Source organism: Sparus aurata, chromosome 7, assembly GCF_900880675.1.
Source record: "Sparus aurata chromosome 7, fSpaAur1.1, whole genome shotgun sequence".
NCBI lineage: Eukaryota > Metazoa > Chordata > Actinopteri > Spariformes > Sparidae > Sparus > Sparus aurata.
In genome coordinates, this window is record NC_044193.1 from 7,370,751 (window position 1) to 7,397,293 (window position 26,543).

At 41.8% G+C, this 26,543-nt stretch overlaps 1 protein-coding gene across 5 annotated transcripts; it reads right to left on the reverse strand.

The window, feature by feature from the left end:
• Positions 1–266: 266 nt before the first annotated feature.
• On the reverse strand, positions 267–26,313 carry pkig (protein kinase (cAMP-dependent, catalytic) inhibitor gamma). Of its 5 annotated transcripts, none has more exons than XM_030422416.1 (3): positions 25,977–26,313; positions 2,438–2,619; positions 267–967 (listed from the first exon to the last, which is right to left on the reverse strand). In XM_030422416.1, the coding sequence occupies exons 2-3, from the start codon at positions 2,589–2,591 to the stop codon at positions 885–887; spliced, it is 237 nt and encodes a 78-aa protein (XP_030278276.1). In that variant the 5' UTR covers positions 2,592–2,619; positions 25,977–26,313; the 3' UTR covers positions 267–884. The 5 variants fall into 5 exon arrangements, with proteins under 5 accessions (XP_030278276.1, XP_030278278.1, XP_030278277.1 ...); XM_030422418.1 differs by lacking the exon at positions 25,977–26,313 and adding an exon at positions 13,377–13,485; XM_030422417.1 differs by lacking the exon at positions 25,977–26,313 and adding an exon at positions 8,003–8,157.
• Positions 26,314–26,543: the final 230 nt, after the last annotated feature.

Below are 26,543 nucleotides of genomic sequence, written 5' to 3' on the forward strand. Positions count from 1 at the left end.
TCATCCTCTGTTTCTTTATTGTACAAAGAGATAAATGGGAACATGGCGTCCACGCTTGGTAGAAATGTAAGCACTGGCTTCCTGTAGCCGTGCTAATGTACACAATAGCTGCATTTAATAATATTTATGGCTCTGGAAGAACTCAGCGCTGAACTCATTAATTCTAGTCGAGTGGAACTCTGCACCTCTAAAGCTGCTTTACCTGCTTGTGTTCAGTACAACAGAGACCTGCAAATTGCTTCGCGTGAAAACATTAAATACAAATGTTACAGTAATTCATAAGTATTTTATTACACAAAGAAAATTGCTATCACAAAGTTATCACTGAACATTTAGCAATAAATATGAAGTCCGTACACGACAGTATAATGGCAACTATGTTACTAAAAATAAAAAAAAAGAAAAGACTTGACGATGAATTTGAACAAGAGGGTCACAAACACACACACACACATACATAAAAAAAAAAGAAAATGACAAACAGATGATTATGAATACTCCCTCCACGACACCGTTCAGTATTAGAACAATGTTTCGAGTGTTACAAATGAATTCTGTTCAGCTCGGTCCATCTCCACAAACAATTTCAAAGTTTCTGTGCTTTCTTGTCTCGTCGGGAATATAAATGACTAACAGAGGATGAAGCGAAAGAGCAGAATCTCAGGTGTCAGTTCTACTCCGTCCTGCTCCCCGTGTTACAATCTGATCCAATGAAAAGGCGTACATTTGGGCCGATGAAGCTCCAAACAGGCCGGCAGTGAGCGAAGGTGTCCTCGTGTCCACTTAGGACAACCAATATACACTCTCTTTCCTTTCTCCATGTCTCCCCACTTTCACTCGTTTCCGCTCCTCAGCTCTGCCCCCCCTCCGGTCCCTGGCTGAGTTTAGGAGGGGCCTCCACTTCCCTGGGCGTCTTGGCTGGTGGAGCCCTCCGCCTCGGGGGCAGGGGAGGCCCCCGGGTCTCCTTCTGGAGGAATAAAAAACAATATCTGTGAAGCACTGTGTTTATTCTTTATGGCATTTCTAAATAGTGATAATTCTGCTTTCAGGCTCCAGAAAGTAAAAAAAATAATGACAATCGTAAGGAAGGAACAACAACTTCCTGTAGCAACACAGTGTCAAGCATGATGAGTCTTCCCACCAGACTGCAGCTGAATTAGTTTGATTTATAGCAAAGTGGTTATCATTTCATGGGAAACTTGTCTTTGACTGAAAAGGAAGTCAGCAAGGACAATGATGCAATACACAATGGTTAGACTGTGGCCATGTGCGTCATATTCAGACATGTTCCTCCTAACAACTTGACACTCTGCTGACGGTGAGGAAGCAAAGGCTATCTGTCATTGTGCTGCCGTTACGACTCATTTAACACTGAGGGCAACAAAGCAGCATAATCGACTCCAGCTGAGACACACCACCTGTTTGGTATTTTGATGTTCTGGTGCGCTGAGGTCCAGGAGCCGGCTTCACAAAGACAGACACTGACTATGAGTGTTCGATCAAACTACGTCAGACTTAAGATAGACGTATAAATTCATGCGTTTCACAGAAAAAGCAATCATCATTTGGAAGAATTTGGCATGAATTCTGGGTAAAGTAAAACTTTGTTCAAACTAGAAAACATGGCTGATCGAGCATCCGCACCAGACCGATTAGCTTTGTTCATGCCAGCGGAAAATGCCGAGGAATTTAACAGTTAAAGGATATTTTAGTAGGGAACTTCCAGAAAAAAGCGTAACAATACAAAAACTTCCAGTAACAGTGTGGACCTGAGACAGAGGGGTAGGGCAAAGTGCTAGGGCGACATGGCCCTCTAAATGAGGTTTTTCACGGACACATTTCAGATAAATTCTGTCGTTAAAACAAGCATAAAACTATTTCTACTAGTTTAGTTTACTAGATGTAAAACTGCTCCTCTAATATCAGAGCAGACTGGTAGGGTAGGAGCAGAGGTTGCCAGGTCAAGGGTTTTTTCCCCGTTTCCGTTAATTGAAAGCGTGACGTCGTGAACTAACTGAGCGTTCATGCTTTTCCATCTCCATCAGATTGTTGGCAAACAGCATTGTGATAATAGCAGGACTGTCACACTAAGGGAAGAGAAATCCCCACAGCTGGAGACAGCGTATTGGAAATGTCCAGCTGCGTCTGTTTACATAAACACTATTGACAATAACCGATCACGTATGGGGTCTTGAATGGTTGGTGCCATTGCAAACGGGGAGATCTCCACCTTTAACCCTTGGAACTTGGAAATGCAATCGTCTGGAGCCTGATGTTCAGCAGGATACCCTAAACACTCATAATCTCATTAATTCAATCAAAGAATAGTCTAAAATATCTCAGTGAAACCAGCCCCAGGTCTTCAATGTTTGTTATGCACAAATGTATGCACATTCCCTCTGCCTTCTCATGAGTGTTCAGATGTGGGTTTACTGACCTGCTGCCTTCAGGTCCATCTCCGCCAGGTCTTTGGTGAGTTCACTGGTGCTGGCCGCTCCTTCCCCCTCCCCTGTGATGTCGGGAACTGCGTTCCTGCGGCCTGTGCGATCACAGTTGATGAAGTCTGAGTACGACGTCTCCACGTCCATCATCTGTCCATGACCAGCGCTCTCATTACACCTGCCAGAGGGAAGAGAAGGAAGTCAGACGGCTGCGGAGGTGTTGCAAGAAGCAAATAAATCACCCCGCTGACCCGTGGGAGGACGGACCACTGTGTCCCGTGAAATTCTACTTTATCAACGTGACACACAGGATTACTGGCTGGAGACCAAAAAGAAAAATCAGTGCTGAGCTATTTAAGATGAAACTGAGGATGTCCACAGCAGAGAGAGCAGGCAGAAAGGGAGCACTTCAGAAACACTGAAAGGCCGACAGCTGAGAGAGATTTAATAAAAGGGAGAACGAAGGTGTTAATAATTTCCATTACTATTTCCGCACGGCGATTAATGACACTACTGACATCTGTGTTAATTGCTTGTCCTAATTATATCAGGAAAAACAAAAACCTGCTGAAAATCTCTCCTCTTGCATTAGACCTTTACTGGAGTCCATTTCTCAGTTCTAAAAAGGTACTTACACAGCAAGGATTTAGAAAAAAAAACAAAAAAAAAACGTAAGGCTGGAAAGAGCACTGATCAATACGGATAGCAAGAGTAAAAGAGCTTGAAGCCATTCAGAGCACGAGCAGAGGTGGGGCCAGAAAAAAGCCCCAGCAAAAAAAGTAAGTGGAGCTCCCATTAGCCATTCATTCCTCTTCTGTTTCCTGTTCTCAGTCCATTTTTAACTAGGTCATGGATCCTGCCAAACTCTAAAACACTATACAGCTGGTAAATCCTCAGAGGGGAGAGGACAAAAAATAAGACTGCTCCACAAAAGAAGAAAAAAAGACGAGAAAAGATGAGAAAGTAGTAGTGGGAAGTCGTTTGCCTGCAGCGGAGAAAAGCAGAAGGAAACCTAGTACCAGACTGCGAATTTCGTCACAGCTGCTCCTCTGAACAGTCCCTGAAGATCCCCCCCCAACACACACACACACAGTCCAGCACAGACATGGGCAGCGCGACAAACTGTATTACAGATATGGACATACCCTCTTATAAATCATGCAACGGTTCGTCTACGACAGAACAGCTGAGCAGCTCAGCGCAGAAACATGGAGGAGGTTCGAGTCTCGAAGGGGAAACAAGAGAAAGAGTGAGGGAGGAATAAAAACGAGCTGGCAGACTCGGCTACGACACGCTGACCCGGGGCCAGTCTGTTCCCAAACTCTTTCGCTCGCATTCTTTTAGGATCATTCAAAAGGTCCCACAATTGTTTTCTTTCTTTTATGTACAGAATGTGTGATCCGTGCCAAAGAGGAAGCACCCGGGGTCATTCCCCGAGAGGTCACGAGTCACGCAGATGTAGGCAGCGCTATTTGGGAATGTGAATTTTCCAGTAAAGGGCAATCTTTAAGCCCCTGTAGGTAAGAGCGGTACCTCAGGAAATGTCAGTGGGTTCTGGGCTGCTGGCATTTCCCTGAGTACTTCATCCAAACACAAGAGCCACTCTGTGTTCCCGACTGCAGATGGTGGTGTGATCCTCGATTAGATTGGTTTCTAGATAGCCGGGCTGTACAGTCATTAGTGAGCCATATCACCGTGGGATGCCCGTGTCTCACAGGTTCATAATTACACCTACAGTATTACCTTTTACACAAGGTGAAGTTCAAACAACTGAGGCGTTCACTAACTACTCGTTAGTGCTGCACAACCTGAGGAAAACATCTCATATCTGTAAAAAGTTTTCGTTAAACTAATAAATTTAACTCTTTCAATTGTAGTTAGTGGTCTACGTATTATTGAGCAGGAAATTAAAGAAAAGCCATTTTTGTTTCTACTGAAAAACATTTTCATCAGCAGGTTACATTATGTTTAAATTGTTTAATTGCCTGTCCATCAGTGTTTTTTGTATGAAATATATACAATAATGGCGCGCAGGTAGTCGAGTGTTTAGAGCGCATGCCATAAAACGCAGCCGACCCCGATTCGATTCCGCCCGGAGGTCCTTTGCTGCATGTCACATCCCCCTCTCTCTCCCATATTTCCTATCTGTCTACTGCTTAATAAAGGTGTCTATGCCAAAAAAAATATATAAAAATCTTGAAATATATACTATAAAAAATGCACTACTTTGGCTCTGATGCAGCTTCCTCTCTCTTTCATTACTTGTGACGTGTAACCAATCAACACTCAATAATATAAATCTGCAAAGTAACTAAAGTTATAAAATAAATGTAGAAGTGTAAAGTAGCAGAAAATTCACTTGGTTACATTTCATTGATGGTAATTCTAAATTTGACCACTAAGTTTTGTGAGTTTTTTTCTTGTACTGCAAATGTATTTTTGTTTAAAACAAAAAACATACTCGTTGATCACCTTGATAACTAATAATCTGGAAAAAGAAAAAAATAATAATAACGTATCTGTTGAATCCTGACAGACAACTCATACTAATTTAGTGTCAAGCTGAAAGTCTATAAATCAGTTAATCAATGAGGTGATGATTTTTGCAAAAACAGACTCAAAGCCAACCATAACAGATGTTCAAACCAGCAAAAGAAACAGTCCACTACTTATTTTTTTTAGCACAGAAAATATTATCAAGCTGCATTTTTCGTTTTGCTGCGCAGCTCCAGAAACATTTAGCCGACTTTGACACCTCCTCTGTCTTTCCATCTGAACGGGGGTGAGAAGATAATGGCTGAATCACAATTTCTGGGATGAAATTATTCTTCAAAAATTGCACCTTCCGCGATTATGATAACTGCACTCTTTCCAGGCACCGATTTCAATCTACAACTCGCTGTTCAGTCTTGCTACCCATCAGCCAGACCTGCCTGTGTATCTGCTGCAGTGTCGTGTTTGTCTTTTTCTACTACACTGGCCCAGTTGTTATGTGGCTTGTGGGACCTCGTCTAATTGCCATTTGTTTGTTTTAATTAGTCGGCTTGCTCGCGCATGTGGATCAAATCCTGCCATGAGATCATTAACAGGTTTCCATGGAGGGATGATGATGATGGTGGTGGTGGTGGTGGTGGTGGTAGGGATGCTCTGCCCTTCGGCACGTGTTTACACTCTTCTCTGCCTGCCTGCCTGCCTGGTCTCAGCTGTGGCAGAAGCTGTTTAATGGGGCTGCAGTTTAGAAATCACTTTATCCCCGATACCCACAAACCACACTGTGATGATGGACTTGTTTTTGTTGTGCCGGCTGACTGACTGAGGCAGAGTGGGCTGGTTGTTGTTGTTGCTCACCTGCTGCGATTTGTATAATGCAAATGAACATGTAAAGTGGTTTGGGAGCTCGGGATCTGAAAACGACACTGATGACCTTCTGTGCGACTGAACTAACTTGCAATTGAGCTGATGAAGGAGTAATCATAGCCCCCACATAGGGTTGCATTGAACAGTGATATTTTTGTTATTCATTGTTTAGTCTGTGGACTGAAATGTCAGGAAACAGTGACATTTGTTACAGTTTCTGAGAGCCCGAGGGGGTTTGTTTTTAAACAGTCCAAAACTAAAACGTATTCATTATACAATATGAAACAGAGAAAGCGGCATATTCGCACATTTGAGAAGCTGGAGATTACACATCTTTGGGAGTTTATCATGATATATGACTCAAATTATTAGCTGGACTATCAAATGTGTTGTCTTTTACCCCTCCATGTCTCTTTTTAGATGGTATACAGTATGTACAGTACAGCATGTCCTCTTAAAGGCATACTGTGGGCGTTATATCGCTGTCCTATTACAAATTTGATGCCAGCCTTGCATCATTTACAGCTTTCTCACATAAACAGTATCTCATGACCACATTCCTGAAATCATGACTTATAGCGCTCTCAAAGTGCGCGTCCCAGTTAAATAAAAAGGCTGTCTTTATGTGAAAGGCCAGGGGGGGGGGGTTGGGTATACGCAGGGAAACTCGACACAGCTGCAGCTAGAAACACAAGCGCGAGACAAATGTCACAGGTGTGTATTTTCACCCAAGACAATAACAAGTCAATCCTCAAAGGGAAATGGCTGCAGCTCAGATCATGAGCTGAACTCCGTTTGCCCTTCCTGCTCCGCACCATATGTGCGGAGCCGTATCCAATGTGGGGATTCTCGCCACAAAAGGTACTTCAGGAACACGTCCTAATTCACATTCTGGTAAATCCTCGGCTCTGGGGTAGAGGCTGTGCTGTCATATCTACACAAAAAGGACCGTGACTTCACTGTGAATAAAGGCAAAAGCAGAGCGGGGGTTCACTTTATGACATGTTTGAACATGAGCAGCGACCACGCTGGGCGAGGTGACATGGAGCGGGAGAGGTTTTGGCATGGAGAAATTAGGAACAAAAGCCCTTGAGATCACCAGGGCGAGTATGAGTCAGCAGAGCCACTTACAGCGGGCCCATTAGAGAGGCAGGCTCACTACCATCCCGCTGGAGCCTTTTAAGGCTGATTTGTGTGTAATAAACTCACATTATCTGCAATAACCCACACAAAGACTGGTCGTGTAGACGGCGCTAATGGATGTCAAATCAGCAACGAAGCCAATTTCTAGTCTGTCAACTCATTCTGCTGTTTTTATTGACGAGGCAGAAAGCCTCCGTGAGTCTCACCGGCCTCTCGTGGCAACTGAACTTTTCCACTGGCCGTTTCAACCCTGAATTCTTCATCCTCTGCCTTTAAGTTTGAAGTGATAATGCAGTTAATGAGTTAAAATGCATCCAAAAGTAAGTATTATCTTCATTAATGATTAATCTATCCTTTTTTTCTCAGTTTACCATTTGGTCTATGAAATGTCAAAAACCAGTAAATAATGCAGGGCTGCAACGATCAGGCCTGCTCAAATAATCCATTACTTAATTTTTTTTTTAAGCAGAAATCCCAAACATTTACTGGTTTCAGCTTCTCAAATGTGAGGATTTAATGCTTTTTTATGTGCTACATGATAATAAACTGAATATCTTTTTGGTTTGGGACTCTTGCCCCGACAGAAAAAGACATTTAAAGTTCTCTCGTTGGGCTTTTAACAGACATTTTTCACAATTTTCTGACATTTTACAGACAAGAGCATTCAACAATTACTCAAAGAAGAAACCGGCTGATTATCCGATATTGAAATATTTATATCTCTAAAACTGAGACTATCACAGTCCCCCAGAATTTCAGGTGACATCTTCAAATGTCTTGTTTTGTCCGACTAAAGCCAAAAAACCCAAAGATATCCAATCAACAATGATTTAAGACAGAGGAAAGCATTAAATCTTCACATTTAACAAGCTGTAACCAGAGTTTATTAGCATTTGTGCTTGACACATGACTAAAGCAATTATAAATCTAATGGTTTCTGCTCTAATAAAACCCCTTCTGCTATTCAAATTAAGGAAATGGCTGTTTTAATCAAAAGAACCAAGCTGTCACAGCTCTTCGTCAAACAATGCATCAAAAGATAGAGTTAACAACCGTCTTACCAACGTATTCAGAGGTGCTTCATCTGCTCTCGGCTGACTACGAGCAGACCCGGACTGCTGCTCCGTCCTCATCCATTCACCCTCAAGTGCTAAGTGTTACACAGCGAGAGCAGCACCATAACACTTTGTGTGCCTCGGCTCTTTGCCCTCCCGCTCGCTGCCTCTCAGCCCCCGTCAAATGTGGTCTGGGCACTGTCTGTTCACATGATGTCAGCAGCTGCTTTGGTTGACAACGAGCCCACTTCAAACACAAGGGAGCTGTATTTCCTCGTCGGGATTAGCATTGTTCTTCCTCTCCGGCCTTCCTCTCATAAATAAATAAAAGCCCTGCCCATTCAACTCTATTGTATATATTTGCCCCATATCCTTCCTCTTCTTAAGGGACCCGGGGCTGGGTGTGAAGTTCTTATTTCCCCTGGTGGAGTGAATATTGCAACTTCTCTTGAGCAGTCAGCCATTAACGGCAACACTTATAAAACTTTTCCTGCTGAGGAGACGATCAGACACAAAGCTCCTCCACTTTAAAAGAGGTTCTGACCACCTCTTCTCTCCCTCTCTTGCACTTTTTAAGTTTCACAATTACCTTTAAGATGCAGTAAAAAGCCACCATCTTCTCTGTCAGACATGCAGAACTGTCACTGATAACACTGGATATTCGACGCAATTTTCCATCACCTTTTCCCCGAGTGCAGATACCAAGGATGATCACTGACACTCACATAATTGCCATCCTAAATGAGCGTACTGAGCTCCTACGCCTGAAGGCATTATGAATCATCCGTAGAGCAGGAGATAAGAAGCCTGACCAAGGCTATTAGCATCAGCTGCTGTGGAGAAGTCTTGAGTGAACTAATGAATAAAACAAAAGGTCCGGGCAGGGCCGCATCTTCAGAAAGCTCCAGCCAAATCAAAAATCAATCTGGCTTGGACAGATTATCTCGGCAGGCTACAGAGGAGCAGCTCGAGTTGAGGTTTTTCACTTCACAATGTGGAGCACTTCAGTGATCAATTCAGAGTGATCAGTGCAGGAGAAAAAAAAAGAAAAACATGCATGTGAATGGCTTTTTGCCAAACACACCGTTTAAAAAAAAGACCTCTGATGTTGACAGCTAACTATGAATATGGTCAAATTGCCGTCACTGACTTAACAAAAGACAAAATCTTCTACACACTCCAATATGGCTGGAAGCACCTTCAAATAAACCACAAATAAACACAGAGAAGAAGAAGGTGAAGAAGTGCAGCAAATGCAGTATGCAGTTGTCAAACCGGGCCATGCAGTGTAGACTAGAGTGCGAAACATGCTGACGCAGATGTTTATTTTTACAGTATCAGAGCTATGGAATATCAGATCCTCCATCTTCTCTCACCACATCTCAGCCTTTCTTACCCTCAGGTGACTAAACGTTAGGAACTTCTTGAAATTCAAAGATGTGAAATGATCAGTCATGTTATCAGTACAGGGCTTGAGAATTATTTGTTACTGACGTCATCTGATGAAAATTAAATCGTGCAGCCCTCGTCTGGGCGCTTTGTGTCATTTGCAATACAGCAAACAACGAGGACGCGAAATCCAAAGCGAAAGAAGTGCAATTACGCGAGGGCAAAGTACACGCTGCTAGAGCGAAGAGAAGCAAATGAAGAGAAGAGAGAGAACTACACAGACCGATGCTGAAATAGGCCGTCTGCTGGCTGCTGCAGAAAGGTTGATGGACAGTCAAATTCGATCTGATCACTTACAGATGACTGTGGGGACAGACCGTCAATCAAAGATCTGATTTGGGAATTATATTTGATTTGACTGAGTCCAAAGTCCAAAACACAACGATTTCCAACGACATCAAACAGAGAAAAACAGCTGCTCCTCACATTTAAGAAGCTGGAACCAGAGAAGTTTTCTATTTTTACTTAAAAAAAGTCGGAAGTTTTCGGCTCTAATTAACGGTGATGCAGTTGAATTAATCTGAAGACTTCCGAAACGTAACACACAAAGTATCTATTTCACAGTTAACTTAAAAATCCTGAAATAGGAGTAAACAGGAACATACAAAAAGTACTTCTCATTTGAAGGAAAAATTAGTCATGCGATACTAATTTTAATACTCATACTTCTGCTGCTCCGACTACCGTTACTACTACTGCTTTTAGTTTTATTTATGTCCGTCACAGCACATACAGTCGAAGGACAAAATGTATAAAACCAAAACCAGAGACTACTGATTATTTTTCATTATCGATTAATCCACAGATTATGCTCTAAATTAATCGACTGACTTAATCAAGAAGAAAAAAAACAACTGAGTACGTTTTCCATAGTTTTGACGATGTCACGTAAGGCCCGATCATTCGGTGTTAAGACGGACTACATCTACCTGCTCTCTCGGGGGATTAGAAGGTCAGAGATGCAGCGGGCTACTAAAGCAACATGAGCCTCGGTGGTCAGACAAATCGATTGTAAGCATCACAGACCACCTGTGTGGCTCAGCGTCTTTGCAGAAGGTCTTCTTGACTTTGTTCTCCAGGTTACCAGGATTAATGCGGCAGGTGAGCTGCTGTTAAACAGTGACTTTACGTCTCATCCTCCGAATGACGATCAGTTGCCGAGGTCACAAGATCACATCATATCACCACTGAAACGAACCAGGGAAGAGTCTTAAACAGTGCACAGAAAACCCATTACACATCAGCTGACTGGCTGTGGCTGGAAATCCATAAGTCACGGTGAAATAAAAGCTAATACGAGGCAAACACGGTCACGCCCTGCATTAGGTTAACAGCTGCTGGTCTGCTGAATTCTGCACTCACTTCATTGGGTAAAACATTTAAATGCATGTTTGATGGGTTTTTAAATTGATAATCAAGATGACAATTGGACTCAAATCATTCCCACACTTTTAACAGCAGGCTAATGATGCCATAAGAGACTTAAACAAACTACGGGAGTTTTAATGGACACAAATAAAGAAGGAACCTACAGTTCGTGATGTGTAACAGGAGAAAACCGCGGGACATCCAACGCTTGCAACCAATGCAAATCAATTTGGGATATTTGGGCTTTAGAGACTTGGACTGCACCAGACGAGCTGTATGAAGCCATTACATGTGTTTTTTTTCTGTTGTTTGTTTTTCGACGTTTTATAACCAGTCCCCAACCACCTCTGTTGCTTAGGAGAACGCTGCAACGCTGTTCTGCTGTGAAGCTCCTGAAATGTTTTGCGGACTGTGAAACTTCATCCATCATGTAGCTGTGCTGTGCATACATAGTCGATGTGTTGTGTGCGTAATGATGAAAGCGAGAAGATGCATACAGATAACAGAGGATGGGACCTTTGGGAAAAGCTGATGGAAGATGAGTGGAAGATGAAGCCGCGATCCCCACATCCACTGAAAGGCCGGTGCGATATGAAAGGAAGCACTTAACTATACTGCCTGTGATGCAAACTAATCTTTCAATACTTCTAAGTGTGCAAGACATGTCAAGTCAATGTTCCTGCTTCATAAAAAGCACCTGATAAATGTACAGGATAAACCATCTAGCAGGGCAATTACTGTAACAACAGCTAAAGTAATAGTTCGACAGTGGGGAAATTCTCTTATTCACCTTCATGCTGAGAGTTACATTAGAAGATCAATATCACTCCCATGACTGGACATTTGATACGAAGCTACAGCCAGTAGCCATACAGTCAGCTCATCTTAGCATAAAGTCTGGAAGCAGGGAGATATAGCTTGCCTGGCTCCGTCAAAAGTTAACAAAATCCTTTAGCAAGACTGCACTAATTGGTATGTTTGATCTTGTTCCTTTAATCTGTATTCAAATGGAAGAATAAATATGGCAAGGTGTGGTTTTTAAGGAGCTTTATGAGCTGGAATAATGGGTAATTCTACTTGTCATACATGCAGCGGTGTAGGTTTATTGGCTCATCTGTGCTTTCAGTGGGTAAATGCTACTCATAACTGTGTTTTTATATATGGCCCATTCACGAGAGAGAGCACTCTGCACAAGTGTAGTAAATGGAAATTGATATGTCCTTAGCATTAATGTAATGCACAATGCAATGATAAAATGGTCGTATAATAAAAGTGCACTGAACAAACTAGCAATACTACTGAACAGGCCCGCTAGGTAAAGGTTCAGGGCCCTGGTCCCAGGACTAGAGCCTCTGTATGACGTGACTGTTAACATTTCTTGTCCAGTCAACAGGATGACTAAGAGACACATCAACCGCACAGTAATGCAAAACCAGTACAATGACGCAAAATGAGAACAAAGCCTCATTAAAATGACCATAAAGAGACATAAACAAGCACGAATAAACACAAAATGGCTACAAAGACTCTGGGTGTCTTGCTGCGATGTAGGAGGGATAAAAGGGCCCTTTACATGTCTGTGCCCAGAGGCCAGCTGTTTCATAATCTGTCCATGTCTGTAGCCTATATGGAGGTACAAATAACAGCCTTGTTTCTTTATTCCTTCATATCCACACGAGAAGTTAATGGGGTCTATTCTGGGTTGAGACTCGCCCTCAATCCAGGGACTCAAGCACTGCACAAGTACAATTTTGAGGTACTTGACTTCAATGTTTCCAGTTTCTGCTACTTTATACACTGTCTGGCTGAGGCTGACCTCAGTCACGTCATGTTACACCGGACTAACAGCAACTTCCTGGATTGACGACTGGTCGACTGGAACTGCAAGTCTGTCGGAATTGGCTCCTAGCTGTAGCTTCAAAGACGTGTAGGTTGGTGTCAATCTACCCAAATCCCAGCGAGAAATCCATTAACAAGATGAAAAAAAAAGTCACAGTTTTTAACTTTTCCTTTAAGTTGTTAAATGACATAACTAAGTGACTCCACCCAAATGACCACTCCACAATCGCATGACCGTCCAATTCACAGGAAGTCTTTCATGGCTTCCAGTAAATTCCTCATACGCACGCTGATGACTGCAGCTGAAAAGTCATGCTGACAAAAGAAAATCTTTCACAACATATTTATTTATCAAATGTGTAATCAAAGACAGATCTGTTCTCGGTGACACTAACCGAGCACAAACTAGGAAGCCAAAACACCACAGCAGAGACGTGCACTTAAAATAATTCAGTTAATCTACTAAATCGCCTCAGCTGTTAAAACAGATGGCAGGAGGGCATCATAAACAACACAGAAGAGACACATAATACCTCCACTGTAGACCATGTTCCCTTTTGTTAGCACAGCTCACTTGGCAACAGCTGGGCCAATCAATACCAGTTCTTGAGGCGAGAGAACCAGCGCATCATAAATTCACACAACGCGGAAACCACAGCAAAGTAACAGGATCGCATGCAGAATCCTATATCCATGTTCGGAGGTAAGCGAAAGGCTACATTACCAGAGGTGTTAGATGTACAACACCGTGTCCCCTGTGCGAGTGTCCCTGTGGCCCAAAACCTGCAAAATAAGCTGTGATCGATCAATGCTGTGCAGGCGCTTGAGACGAGTGGCCAGACAGAGAGCCAGACATATGAGACCGAGTCTACAGTAACAGCATGCCCTGCCTCGAGCTATAGGGAATCCCCTGGTTTGTGTTTGTGTGTGTGTGTGTGTGTGTTTGTGTGAAAAGGATGGGTGTGACTGAGCCTCATCAACCAACCATGATTCACAGCTGAGTCAGGAGCAGGTGCTTCAACTGGTCTCCAAAATGAGGCCGTGATTACAACCCCCCCGGAAAAAAAAACAAAAAAACATTCTCACATCTCCCGTTTCCGCACGGCGTCACAACTGTTCGTTGGGAGTCTCATGATGCTCGAGAATCTTCACAGGCAGTGTTGTTACAAAAACAAAATGTGTCGTGAGAAACGGACTTCATTACGACCGAACATGTGACACGGACGTTCCCCGTCTCTCGCGATTTAATCAGGGAGCCGTGATTAATGCTCCCAGGCACAAACATCTCTGAAAAGTTATTCTCTTGTTTACTTTAAAAGCCAGACTAATTTACGGCCGTCTAAAGCAGCCTTAAGGGGATTTGTAAGTTCAGGATGTGAGATTGGAATTTTTTTTTTTTTTTTTTAAAAGGTGCTACATCCAAGTTGAAAATATTTAGATCTCGGTGACTCCTCTGTGTGTCTGGAAAAGCAGTGAAGGAGCCAAAACACTCAGAAAACCACTAATATTTTATGTCTGTTCTTCGCAGTTTATTCCGTTAACTTTAGTTGGAAACGTCACCACATTAATATTGTGCTTCCATCATTTTAATTAGAGCTGAGAGGATCAGTCGATTAGTGGAAATGACTTCATTCTGATAACCATTTCATCTTCTCCGTCATTTTTCAAGCTCCCTTTAAATAATATAATTCACTCTATTTTTCTATTTGATATCATTGTAATTAAAAGTCTTTGGAAGAAGTCAGTAGCTCGCTGGGAAATTATGATGGACATGATCTTCCATTTGTATGGCAAAAGCCATCAGTTTAAATAGATCACTTTGTGCCCAGGGAAAATGCAACTACCATTCTATTAATCTTATAGATTGATTAATCTTGGAAAATAATCAGTAGAATAGTCAGTAATGAAATAACCACTAGTTGCAGTCTGTCTCCTGGCATAAATTTGCAACTTCTCTGATAAAAAAGTGTTCTTGTCATAGGACCTAAAATATCAATTAGTCAATCAATTGATCTAATTTTTGAGATTTAAACAGTTTTGAATGAAGCTTTACTGCCAAAAAATCTGTTTCCAGCTTCATCATGTGAAAATTATGAAGAAAGACAAAAATATGGGAATGTGTGTTTATGGCTACAACTTACAACTGTTTCTATCATTGATTGATGTAGAGTTTCTTCTCTCTATCAATCTTTATTAAGGACTTCAGAGCCGTATCTTATCTTATGTACATACCTTATATCTTATCAATTCAACTGTACATGTTCATGACCTGGCCCATTTGTGCTGACCTCTATACAGAGCGCTGCAGGGATGAAATATTTTTGCAGACTAACCCAGAAGTTCGTCCTGGTTCCAACATTTTAATAGCTGCTACGTATGTAATTTCGTGCTTTAATGGGTTCAAATAACAATTAGTAGATTAATCGATCAACAGAAAATTATAGTTTAGGGTAATCCATCATAACAAGAAGGAATTGGTCATCAAATGTCAAAATGATTTGCAGTTTTATTCAGTTTTAAATCTAAAATGGTCCAAACATCGTAAAAAAGAATCACAATCCATCACGATATCTTGAATCCGAAAGTGACCTCTTCAGATTGTTTGACCAATATTTGTTTACTAATATTACACTAAAATAAATCACACTCAAATGTATAGATAAAATAGATGTATAGAATAATTAGATTAATTTTCTGTCAAGTGACTAATCAACCACTAGTCGTCTTCTGAATCCCTGACGTCCCCAGGTGTCCCCAGGCTTGGCTCCTACATCAACTGCCGCAGAGCTTGATGTGCCGAGGATAAGTGCTCTGCTGGTCTGTGATTTTCCTCCCACTGTCCGTTCTATCTGTTCTAATTCTACTGCAAGGTTGCCCGCTTCTATTTCTGTCCACACATTTAACAACACGAGACCTCGGCAGGAAGCAGGTGGTTTGTTTGCTGTGTTGTTTATGCCCCATCTTTTCCCAGGCTCTCTGTGCACACACTGGAGGCTGAGCAGGACCCTTGGGTTGATGGGGAGGAGGACGACGTGTGGACAAGAGGGAGACGTGGGGATAGGAGAAAAGATGGGATGATGGCGAGAGGGAGTTGTGGAGAGAAGTGAAGGAAGGCTGATAAGGAAAGGGAGGAAAGCAGTTGAGGACAAGGAAAAGACAGAAGCATGAGGATGAGCAAACCGACGGAGGAGGAGAGGTGAAGGGAAGGAATGCATGCATGTTTATTGTGATTTTCTAAATAAGGAAATATCCCCCACTGGCTCCAGTGTTTTCATTACTTTTTTTGAGAACTTGAGAAAATATAAGACATCCTCCTCGGCTAGGCTGCTTGCACAAACATTTAGCCAACTGTGATATGTAACAGAATATCTGATTTGGTTGCAGGTGACCTCTCTGCACCACCTGTTGGAGGGATTTAACCCTCAACTCTCCCATCACATGCAATTGAAACTTTATTCAGCCAAGGTTTGCTTACTTCCAAAGCTACAGATGTGATTACTTCAGCCATTTCTGCTGATTTTGCTGCATTTGAAATGAATCTAAAGTTGCTCTGCTCACCTATACTGTTGGCCACTTTGTGTCCGAGGTTTGCCAAGTAATTCCACTCGGCTGCATCATCACACTTTTCTCCCACAAGTCCAGGAGGATGTGGGCGTCATGTGATTCGATTTGCTGAGTTGACGGGGATAAAGAGTGCTCGTGCTGCACGTAACCTCCTCACGAGCAAACACAAAAATGAGCAGAGGCAATTGCTGCACTTTCCTCTAGACCTAGATAATGAAACCATCCTTCATGTTGGTGTACAGGACACAACATTTTCTAATATACTCTGATGCTAATGCAGTCAACAGCAGTGGGGGGACTATTCAGACCCTTTACTCAAGTTAAAGTACAAATGTAATAATTTTAAAATGGTCTGTTACAAGAAATCGTCCTTCGTTTAATACAGAAGTACCAAAGAAAAGGACAAATGGACTCAAAGTATCAAAGTACTGCAGAAACTGTTAACACTCACTAATTGATGTAAAGGCTGGTTGTGGTGAAGATACTTTAAACTACATTACAGCTATCAATTATTTTTCATTGATCTGCTGAATATTTTCTCAATGAATCATTTAAAAGCAATAGCTCAGGAAGTTGAGCAGGTCGTTGGTGATGTGCTAGCAAGAGCCATGAGTTGTGGGTAGATTAGATCAGCACTATATACATGCAACTTATTCACAATTAATTAAACAAATTGCAACAAAGTTTTCAGTTTAATATCACATATGATTAGGAAAAGCATCAGGGAAAGGTAACAAATGTATGCAAAATCAACAGCGGCAGTACCTCTCTACGTAGGCAAAATGCAAATTTGCATCTTGGCTTCATGTGGAGTTCAATATTGGTGAACTTTGACCAGCGTAGTCACAGCCGCAGCCGCAGCCAATAGCAAAGAGGTGTTTGTGGTTGACTCCTTCCCTCAGTGCATCTTGCATCCTGCACTGCCCACACTCAGCACAACCAGGCGATGGTCATTTGCCTGAAATCGCGTATGTGTGACCATAAAAGCCTCAAACTGAGAAGCTAGAAGCAGTGACTGGTTGGTCAATTAAAAATGTATCAATTATCAAAATATTTTTCTGTCCATTGTAAGATACATGACATACATACAGTATATTTAAGGTTGAAGGTTTTATCTTTTAAATTTAGATAATTTGACTTTTTTGGTCATCACACACTTGTTCTGTCTTGTCTTGACTGTGAATTTTAAAAAGTAACCACGGCGAATAAGTTACATATACTTTAAAATTGGAAATAATTTGAGTTTAATTTGAGAAGTCCCTGTCTTTTAAAAAAACTGAGTAAAACCGGTTAAATACCTTCCAGTCATCATGTAGAATTCACCTACAAGCCCTGAAACAATAACAATTTATTTGTCTTAATTAAGAGTAATTATCACATTTAATTTCCTCTAGCAGCAGAATGGGAATTGGGATACACTTTTAATGCATCACTGTCAAGTGAATTTTAATGACAGTCAATGATTTTCTCTGTAGTTCCTGTGACGAGCCTACTGTCAACAGAGCGAACTGTTTCCTGTCCCCTGGGATTCACATGAAAACAGAAAAACAATTGAATATTTTAAAGCAAAGCGCGCCTGTGAATTCCCAAAGTGGATCAAATGGAAGCATAAAGCGGATCACAAGCCTACAGTTTGATTTCCTGTCAACACTGAAGGTCATGTTGTTCCTTTTAACCTCAAACATTTTTCTCTCATGTCACTTTTAAAGTTCCACGATTTTTCTCACTTCACTCGCGTCACATGGAATTTGAAATGGGCTCCTCCATCTAAAATAATTAAACCTGATTTTTTTTCCATGAAGAGAGATTCTCATCAAATCACCTTTCACTGGAAGAGGACGAGTCTATTTTACTTCCAAACCAATTCACAGGGATGAGAATCCATTTACATAATAAGGCTTGATTAAAAATTCTATTACCAAATAGATTCAAACTGTGTTTATTCAACATCTCAACCTTATCTGTGTAATGTATGCAGATGCTGTGGGCACAATCCAGCCGAAAAAAAAGGAGGGTGTAACTGCATTAAAACAAATGGCTTAACGCCGAAAAGCAGATGTGTGGTCGCGTTCCAGAGCAACATCGCCAAATAGTGTCAATTAACAGGAAGAGGAAATGCATCAGAAAATAGAGTTGGGTCTCTTAAATGGTGCAATAACTAATGGATTTGTAATATCAATCCATTTTTTGTAGCTACTTAGTGTTTGCAGGGTTGCTGGCAGTTACAGCCTCTCCCACCACAATGGTTGCCATGTCTAGAACAGGGCTTTGGACAAAGCCATTTAAATGGGCTGGGTCAGTACAACAATTCCTGTGCCAGATGGAATTAAATCCACCAGAAATTTAAGTGATACTCCAAATTCAAGATCAAATGTCTTTATTTTGACAGACTCCTTCCCTGTGAGCGTACCGAGTTAGAAGCTGCAGACGCTGTGGTCAGTTTGTATTCTGAGTGGTCAGAGTATTTTTGTGCTGACCCAGTTTCACAGCGTACAAAAAGGTCAAAAGAAACATTTCAGACTATTCCTGGAAAGTAACTCTTTTCTGTCAGCCTGTATCTCACAAGCGTTCATGTTTTTGCTGCTAAAAACAATGTCCATCTATGTCCGTACATACTACTCTGTTAACCCTGCAAGGAATTGAGTATGTTAGTTTGTGACGATCCGAGCATTTGCCTGCTGCACTTCGATTCGTCAGATTGGTCCAGCAATCTGCTCTGGATGTCTCCGTCTTCAGCTACCTGCTTGCATGTTTGACTCATATAAAGCTGTTACCATGGAAAATGGCATTTCTGGTTAAATGACTAGACGCACCTGAAGTCGCACCCATGATTTGTGCAAGGTATCATGGAGGCTAGGAATAAGTTGGAAAGGTTGCACAAGTATCATACAGTTATCAACAGAAAGTGTATGTGCCAAAATAAAACATAATATCTACTATTTTTATAGTAGTATATGTATAGTAGTATAGTAGTAGGGCTGCACGATTCTGGAAAAAATGTGAATCACGATTTTTTTGCTTAGAATTGAGATCACGATTCTCTGGCACAATGTTTTCACAAAATGTTTATTGCACTGATGAGTAAAAAAAACATTGTAGTATGGCTCTGCCAAGGCAATGTTTTTTTTGTTTTGTTCAAGTTCTATCATTGGATGAGAAATGATTTTTACAAAAGAAAAAAATTAGAGGGCATCCTTTAATCCCTCATGTTGTACAGTGTTTATAGGGGCCGTATCTTTGGCTAGGTGATATGTGATAGCTGCTTTGATCGGCTTTCTAAAACGGAGGCGTAATATTCCTCACGTAAACATGTGACGTGACATGAAGCCCGAAGTTGGGCTGTGAACAGTTGATAACGAATTTGTCTTCAAAATATGAGCTTTACATTGCACACCATTTGCGTTTAGAACTGGGTTCTTAGCGGGGAGCTTTTAATTTGAAAGTAGCGACCGTTTCTCGCTTGCGCTACAACAACAAGCTAACACAACTAAACAGCTAGAGATACAGGAGACGCTAGCATCTCCCGGATCTCAGTGGCTGTCCAGTTGCTCATCTAGCAGGCGAGGTGGAAATAAGTGTACCCTCCGAGGCGGCAAATCAGCGGACCTAAACAGACCCTCAATTTGCCGCCCTCTGTCTAAAACCGCGGACCTAGCCGCCCAAAGGACTCGCAGATTGGCGGCTTGCTGCCCTGTCTAAAAACGGCCTCTCACTCACTCCTTCCAAACACTCAACTGCAGGCGGGCTTCCTTCCTCCACTGAATCACATGTTGTAAAGATGCTTTACCACAAGTTGAGGGAGGAGGCAGCGGCAGTGCTGCGTTTGGGGGCGCTTTAAAAAATCTGGGAGGAAAATAGGAGCATTTGTTTGTGATTCAGCTCGAGATATAAAATGCTTCAGAATCGCTATGTGTATAAATAAGATCATGTGTATGTGTGAATCGAGATCGCGATTTTTTAACGATTTTTCGTGCAGCCCTGTATAGTAGTATCTTATTTTTTTTACTGTTCTATAGATCAACCAACAAGTTGTATCCCTAGCTAGAGTAACACTTATTTATATGTTCAAACAATAATTTAGCGTATTCTGTCTGCTGTAGATTTGGTTTCCAGGCACTGAATGCATTAATGTTTTATGTAGTAAAACCAGTAGAACGACACATCTCGAGCCATAACAGGTGCAACCATGGCCTTAATAATCACCTGTTTTCATATCAACACTTAAGCCTTCCTCACCACTTGTTCGACGTGTCAATTAAAAGAGGCAGAGAAGAAGTGCGATTTCACCAACTGTGCCACATCTGTACATCTCATCTAACAATGCCAGAGCAGCTATAATTACACACGACCATCACCCATGGCTGTGGCTATTCATAGCAACTGCATCATTATTGCATTAAATGTACCTGCAAGCCATCACAGGTGGCGGGTTATATGTCAGTCATTATCGTTATTACAGATGAGTGAGACAATCGGTGATGTAGTTTACGGTGCCTCTGCTGTTATCAAAACAGTCTTTGCAAAATGCTTCACAATAGGGTTAACAGTAACTTAAAACCAAGATCATAAAACAATGCCTCCAATAAAATAAAAAAAGACAAAATTGCTCACAATAAAACCCAATTATGTTCCTATGCACCTTTCATTGTTATTATACAACACCGAAAATATCTATCTGAGACTTGAATTTATGGAGTAAATAATTGTTTCTTTCTTATTATCCGAGACTCTTTCATTGTCTGACATTTTCTTTGTGCATTGGAAAGCCTACTCTGTCTGGTACATGATGAGACATTAAAAGCCGGGGTGACAGCACTCATTTTCTCCTCATGGGGAAGTCCGTGAGCTAAAAACAGAGGAGCTTAACTCCTCAGCACACAGGGCAAAGACTGTGGTTAGAGGTCGACGCAGTTGAACTGACAAATCCCTCTTCACAAAATATGTACACATTAAACCCATGATTACACAGAGGGACGCATACAAAAATAGACCCTGAGTACCGTGTTCACACACACTACCAAAAACCGTGCTGCATTGCTCTGGACTCAGCCTGTTATTTTCTGAGCCCTAAAGTCTTTATCATGTCAAGGTCTCAGGCAGGTGATGGATTGTGGACATAATCTCAAAGAAATCTAGAAGACACTTGAAAGAATTCTGAGAATAGAATTCTATTTTTATCTTAAGCATGTAATGTCTTGCCCTTGTTGCAGAAAAGCTTTGAATCCCTCAGATTCCCATGAAAGGCCAGTAGGGGTGGGCAGTTTACCGGTTTTATCACCGTCATCAGTGTCAGGTCCTGTTACGACATGAATTTCCAAAATAACTCATTGCTGTCATGAGTGTTTTAACAAATCAAAAAATAATGTGCTTCGAGAGACTTCGAAAACATGCAGGGAAATGGCCAAACATGTCCTCACAAACACCGACTCCATGTTGAAGGTACAAACCCAAGTTTCTCTGTTCTTGTCTGCAAAGCCGACACAAACATCTACTCCCACCATCCCAAAAAACAACTTGAAAAGTCTTTTGTGTGTGCGCTAACCATTTTACTGTGCACTGTTTTCGCATCAAGGGTCAGCCACATAAAAAGCAGGATGCACTTTAAATTCAAACTCCCTGGTGGATCCCTGTCAAGCTTGGCACCTGTATGTTTTGCCCTTTTCCATCTGTTGTAGCACACTGAAACAATGTCGGAAGTATTTAGTATTCAGGGAATATCAAGACAAATTGTGTGAACATTTATCCTCGTCTGAGGTAGATTTAATAACCAGAGTAGAAGGTTCGATGTTGTACTTTCTTTTGTCACTTTGAGCTTTGCAGAACTTAATACTGCAACGCAAGCTTTGGTTACTCCATACTTAAAAGAAAAGCGCCATGGTACACTGACTGACATACTCTTTGGGTTTTCTACAAATAAATGCTGTTCAGATACATTAATCCTACCCATTGTCTAAATCTGACAATGAAAAAATACCGGCCACCTAATGCCTATTTTTTTATACCAAGATACAGGCATTATTTCCCAAGAAATCAACAAAAAGTGTTGAAGATGGCCTATCACACAATATAAAAGGGAGTGAAAAAAAAATTCCTGGATTTGTCCCTAACCAAAGGTTAATGGGATTTTTCTTCCATCCAAATTTCGTGGAAATCCATTCAGTAGTATTTCTGTAATCCTTCATCACAAGGCAGGCTACTCCATCACACCAAAACAAGTGGAGGCCGACATATCCTCATTTGTATTCCTGTATGAAGCCAATAAAAACATACTTTTTTCTTTTATAGGCTCCCTTACATTGCAGGTGAAAAGAGGTAGAATCATGTTTGAGTGTAGCGTCCATTTATAAAAGTGTCACCACAGAAAACGAAAAACGAAAAACTAAAAACGTGATCTTAATTTTAGGTCATATTGTCCACCCCTCAAGGGCCGTATTTTCAAACTGGGAATGAAATAACCCATGTGTATTACAACGCATCGAGGAGAGCTCATTTAACCTTCAGGCAGACTAAAAGTGGAAGAAGGAGAAAAAGCTGCCTGGCAGGGGGAAAAAAAAATCTGATGACCACTTACGGAAAAACAACTGACAGAAACAACCACACCGTAACCGTCCTACCCCAGTCGTGTATATTTAATGCGGGCTCTTCAGGGACATAAGGGTCCGAATGTTCTCAGGGTAATCATGTTATTGTTGGCAGCTCTCAGCAGGCGCAGATATGACGTCTATTTACCGAAGGAGTTGGAGGAGAACGGTGTTGGTAAGAGTGTTGGTCATGCAGCACTGCAGATAATCAGAACTGTACGAGCATGACCTGATTACTCATGATCTGGCCGCTTTCTGAATAACCGGTGTCACAGATTAGAAGAGGCAGAACGCACAAAGGCCCCTGAGGACGAGCCTTCATAACAGCCAAAACATGTATTCTCAATGGGAGGTGGTCGGCCTATTCTTCTCAGTCAATATGAGTGAAACACAGGAGGAAAGGTTTTGCAGGGTTCTGTCCAAGGTCAGCAGAGCATGTGTGTCTCTAGTAGCTGGGGTTTTCTTGCATCACTGCGCTCTCTGATCTGGCTGCTTTCCACCCCCCCACTGGCCATTTTGAAGGATAACAGACCATGTTTGGTTCGCTGGTACAAAGAGGGGAGACGACGCAGTAAAGAGCTATTCCATAGAAGGACATATCTGTCATGAGAGTGCAGGGATCACACTAAATTTAATCAGATATTCTTCAGGTGGCTTAATCTCCTATGACATGTGATTTAGCCACCAATCATATGCTCTTTAATAAGAACATTTTCTCCAGCAATGATGTCATCATTTGAAGTGCAGCCAGACAGATTTACCTCCAGCTGGAGCTTGTGGGAAAACATGCAAACATGAGGTGCATTTGTTTTTGTCGAACATATTACACTAGATGAAATGATCAGTCGAAACATACTGCAACTATTTTGATAATTATTGCAATTATTTCAGGCAAGTTTTTCCTCACTCGAGGGAATCGAGGGTCTAAGGACAGACGATGTCACTTGCTGCACAGATTGTAAAGTCCTATGAGGCAATGTGATTGTGATATTTGGCTATATAAAAAATGTAGATGAATCGTACCAATGAACCGATGTATCGGCGGTAACAGCGTATGTCAGATTTGTGCGGATATGAAAGCTTTTATTTTCTTAGATTATAATGCAGAAAACTTTGCCTCGTATAAATTCTAATTACTACACTGCACGTAAGGTCTACCGTTTATTTGCATTGACGTCATTCTAGACAATAAAGGTTTATTGTTAGACCGTAAAATATCCTGCCTCCATTACCTAGTTCTAGTTCTCAGTGTTTGTTTGAGTGTCTGTTGCAAATAATATGTGTGTATCGGCTGATAAATGGATATCAGAATTTTTTTTTTCATTAAATCAGTACAGGCATCAGCCGCAAAAATCGGTCAAATATCGTTCAGGCTCTACTGAATATCTTTATGATTTGGAGAGTTGGACAAGACAAAACAAGCAATTTGATATCACTGCCACGGGCTTGAGGAAATTGTGATGCCATTTTTCCCAATCATCTTTAATTCATCAATTAATTAAGGAACCAATCAGACAGAAAAATGCTTGCTGTACTTTTCATAATGTAGAATTTAAAGTGTCACCACTGATGTGCAACAGCTTCCAGAACACTCACCAGAATAAATGTTGCCAATGTACATTTCTGCCACCAACACTACCGGAGATGTCCCAACTTCTTGCCCAAAAAAAAAAAATGTTTTTGTTACCACAAACATGGCTGGAAACTATCCTGAGGACTTGTTAAAAACACCAAATTTTGTCGCCACAAACACAGCGGGAGATGTCTTAACTTCCTATCAAAAATATCAGTTTTTGTCACCACGAACACAGCTGGAGGTCTCCCGAATGCTCATTAAAAACACCAGGTTTTGCCGCCAAAAATCGCGGCTGGAAATGTCCCAACTTAACCACAAAGACAAGCAGGGGTTTTTTGCCTCATGCAAATGTAGAATCGCTGTGGTCCATCGCTTTAGATGTGAAGCGGTTTAACACTCATCTGAACATGTTTACAAATGCAAACATTTCAGTGGTTTTGCGGAAAGGTTCCGTGCCAACATTTGTGCATTTTCTTAGTTCCACCCTGATTTCATTAAGCTTATCCCTGTAAAGGTATGTCACAATACAGCTTTGTTTGCTGACACTGGTCTAAAATAAGGCTGGTTGTCATGTTGCAACACTCCCAAGCTGTGCCACTTCAATATAATCAAGATTGTTGGTGTATCTTAAGAACCTAGATTACATGTTACCACAAACCGAGCTCAGGGAGAAGACTGTTTCCGTCACAGTCGGCCAGCCAGATGACAGTGAAGCAAACTACCACCAGCAGGCAAGAGGCCAGTATTTATCTTCGCCAGTCCCCCATGCCCAGTAACGCTGGCTCCTGCCCAGCAACACTCATGCAAAGTGGGGGGTCCCAGTCTGCCCCCCCACCAGCCCTGCTGCTTAATCTCCCATCTCCATCCAGCCTTGTCATCTTACAAGACTCGCCTCCAGGACTGCACTGACATGTCCATTTGTCTCTCAGCAGGCAGATTATTGCATTAAACCCTGCTGTCATCGTTGTTATTCTATCGAGTTAGGAAATTTAAAGGATGAAGTTGATTTGTGTTTACAGAGGAGGAGGGAGGAAGGGGGAGAGGGAGGGAGAAGGTTGGCTTGCTTGCTTGCTTGGGTGCATTGACAGAGCAAAAAAAAAAAGCACAGTCGATGAGAGCTTTTCAAAAAGCTATCCAGGCTGTCATTAGCTACCCTGAATGCAGCAGCTAATGTGTGGGAAGAACGTGCATGCCAGTCCTTCAAACTGAACACACACACACACACATAGACAACTAGCATTATGGACACATTTGAATGCCACTCGAGGGAGACAAAAAAAAATGTGAATACCATTACAATTCATAATGTAATTGCACATTAGCTGACACCCGGACGTTAATTTCAGCCGTTGGACAGATGCGCGTGTGTACAGTTGGACTCTTAACGGCTCTGCGCACAAAGATGTATTGTCGAACGTTAGTCGGTGTGCTGGCTGGAAAAATGCCTCATTAAAAATCATATACAAAACGTCGCTTCGTGACTCTGCAGCTGCCTGCGGTTTATCTGACCACACCATTTTTTTTTTCTCCAAGTAGATACATTCAAAGCAAAACCGTCGTTTTTTTGTTTGGTTTTTTTTTTGTAGAAAAGACCGCCACTAACCTTGGTCGGGTCGCCTCCTCTTATCCACTTGTTACAATGGAAATTTAACACCATGGATCCTCAGTTAAGTTTTCCTGGCGGTCGGACAAAAACGCAGCACGCCGAACCGGACTGAAACCGACGCGGGCTGCTGTGGAGGAAAAAATGAAGAACCCCCTACTGAAGAAGTGAGTGTTAAAAGCCTGGCTATATTTTTTTTGTTGGTTTTTATCTCGAGATACCGCCGGACAACAACGAGAGAAAGGTTGTGTCTTCAAACAGCTGTTTTCCAAAATGGAGTTAGCCGAGTGAGAGCCAATCAGAGCGAGGCTGTGGAGGCTCCCACTCCTCTGTGGGCTGGAGCCAACACCACACTGCACTCCCAGGATCAGACACTTAGGTTTTTTTTTTTAGGATGATTCACTGTAGCTTTCATGTCACTGCAGCTTTATTTAGTCGTACATCAAACCACCAGACACCCCAACTGATGAGATTTCCTCGCAGGAAACCCCCCAGATGTTTCTTATGTTCATATTTTTAGGATGCTTGTTTATCTGCGCAAGGCTGGATCATATGATGTGGTGGTAG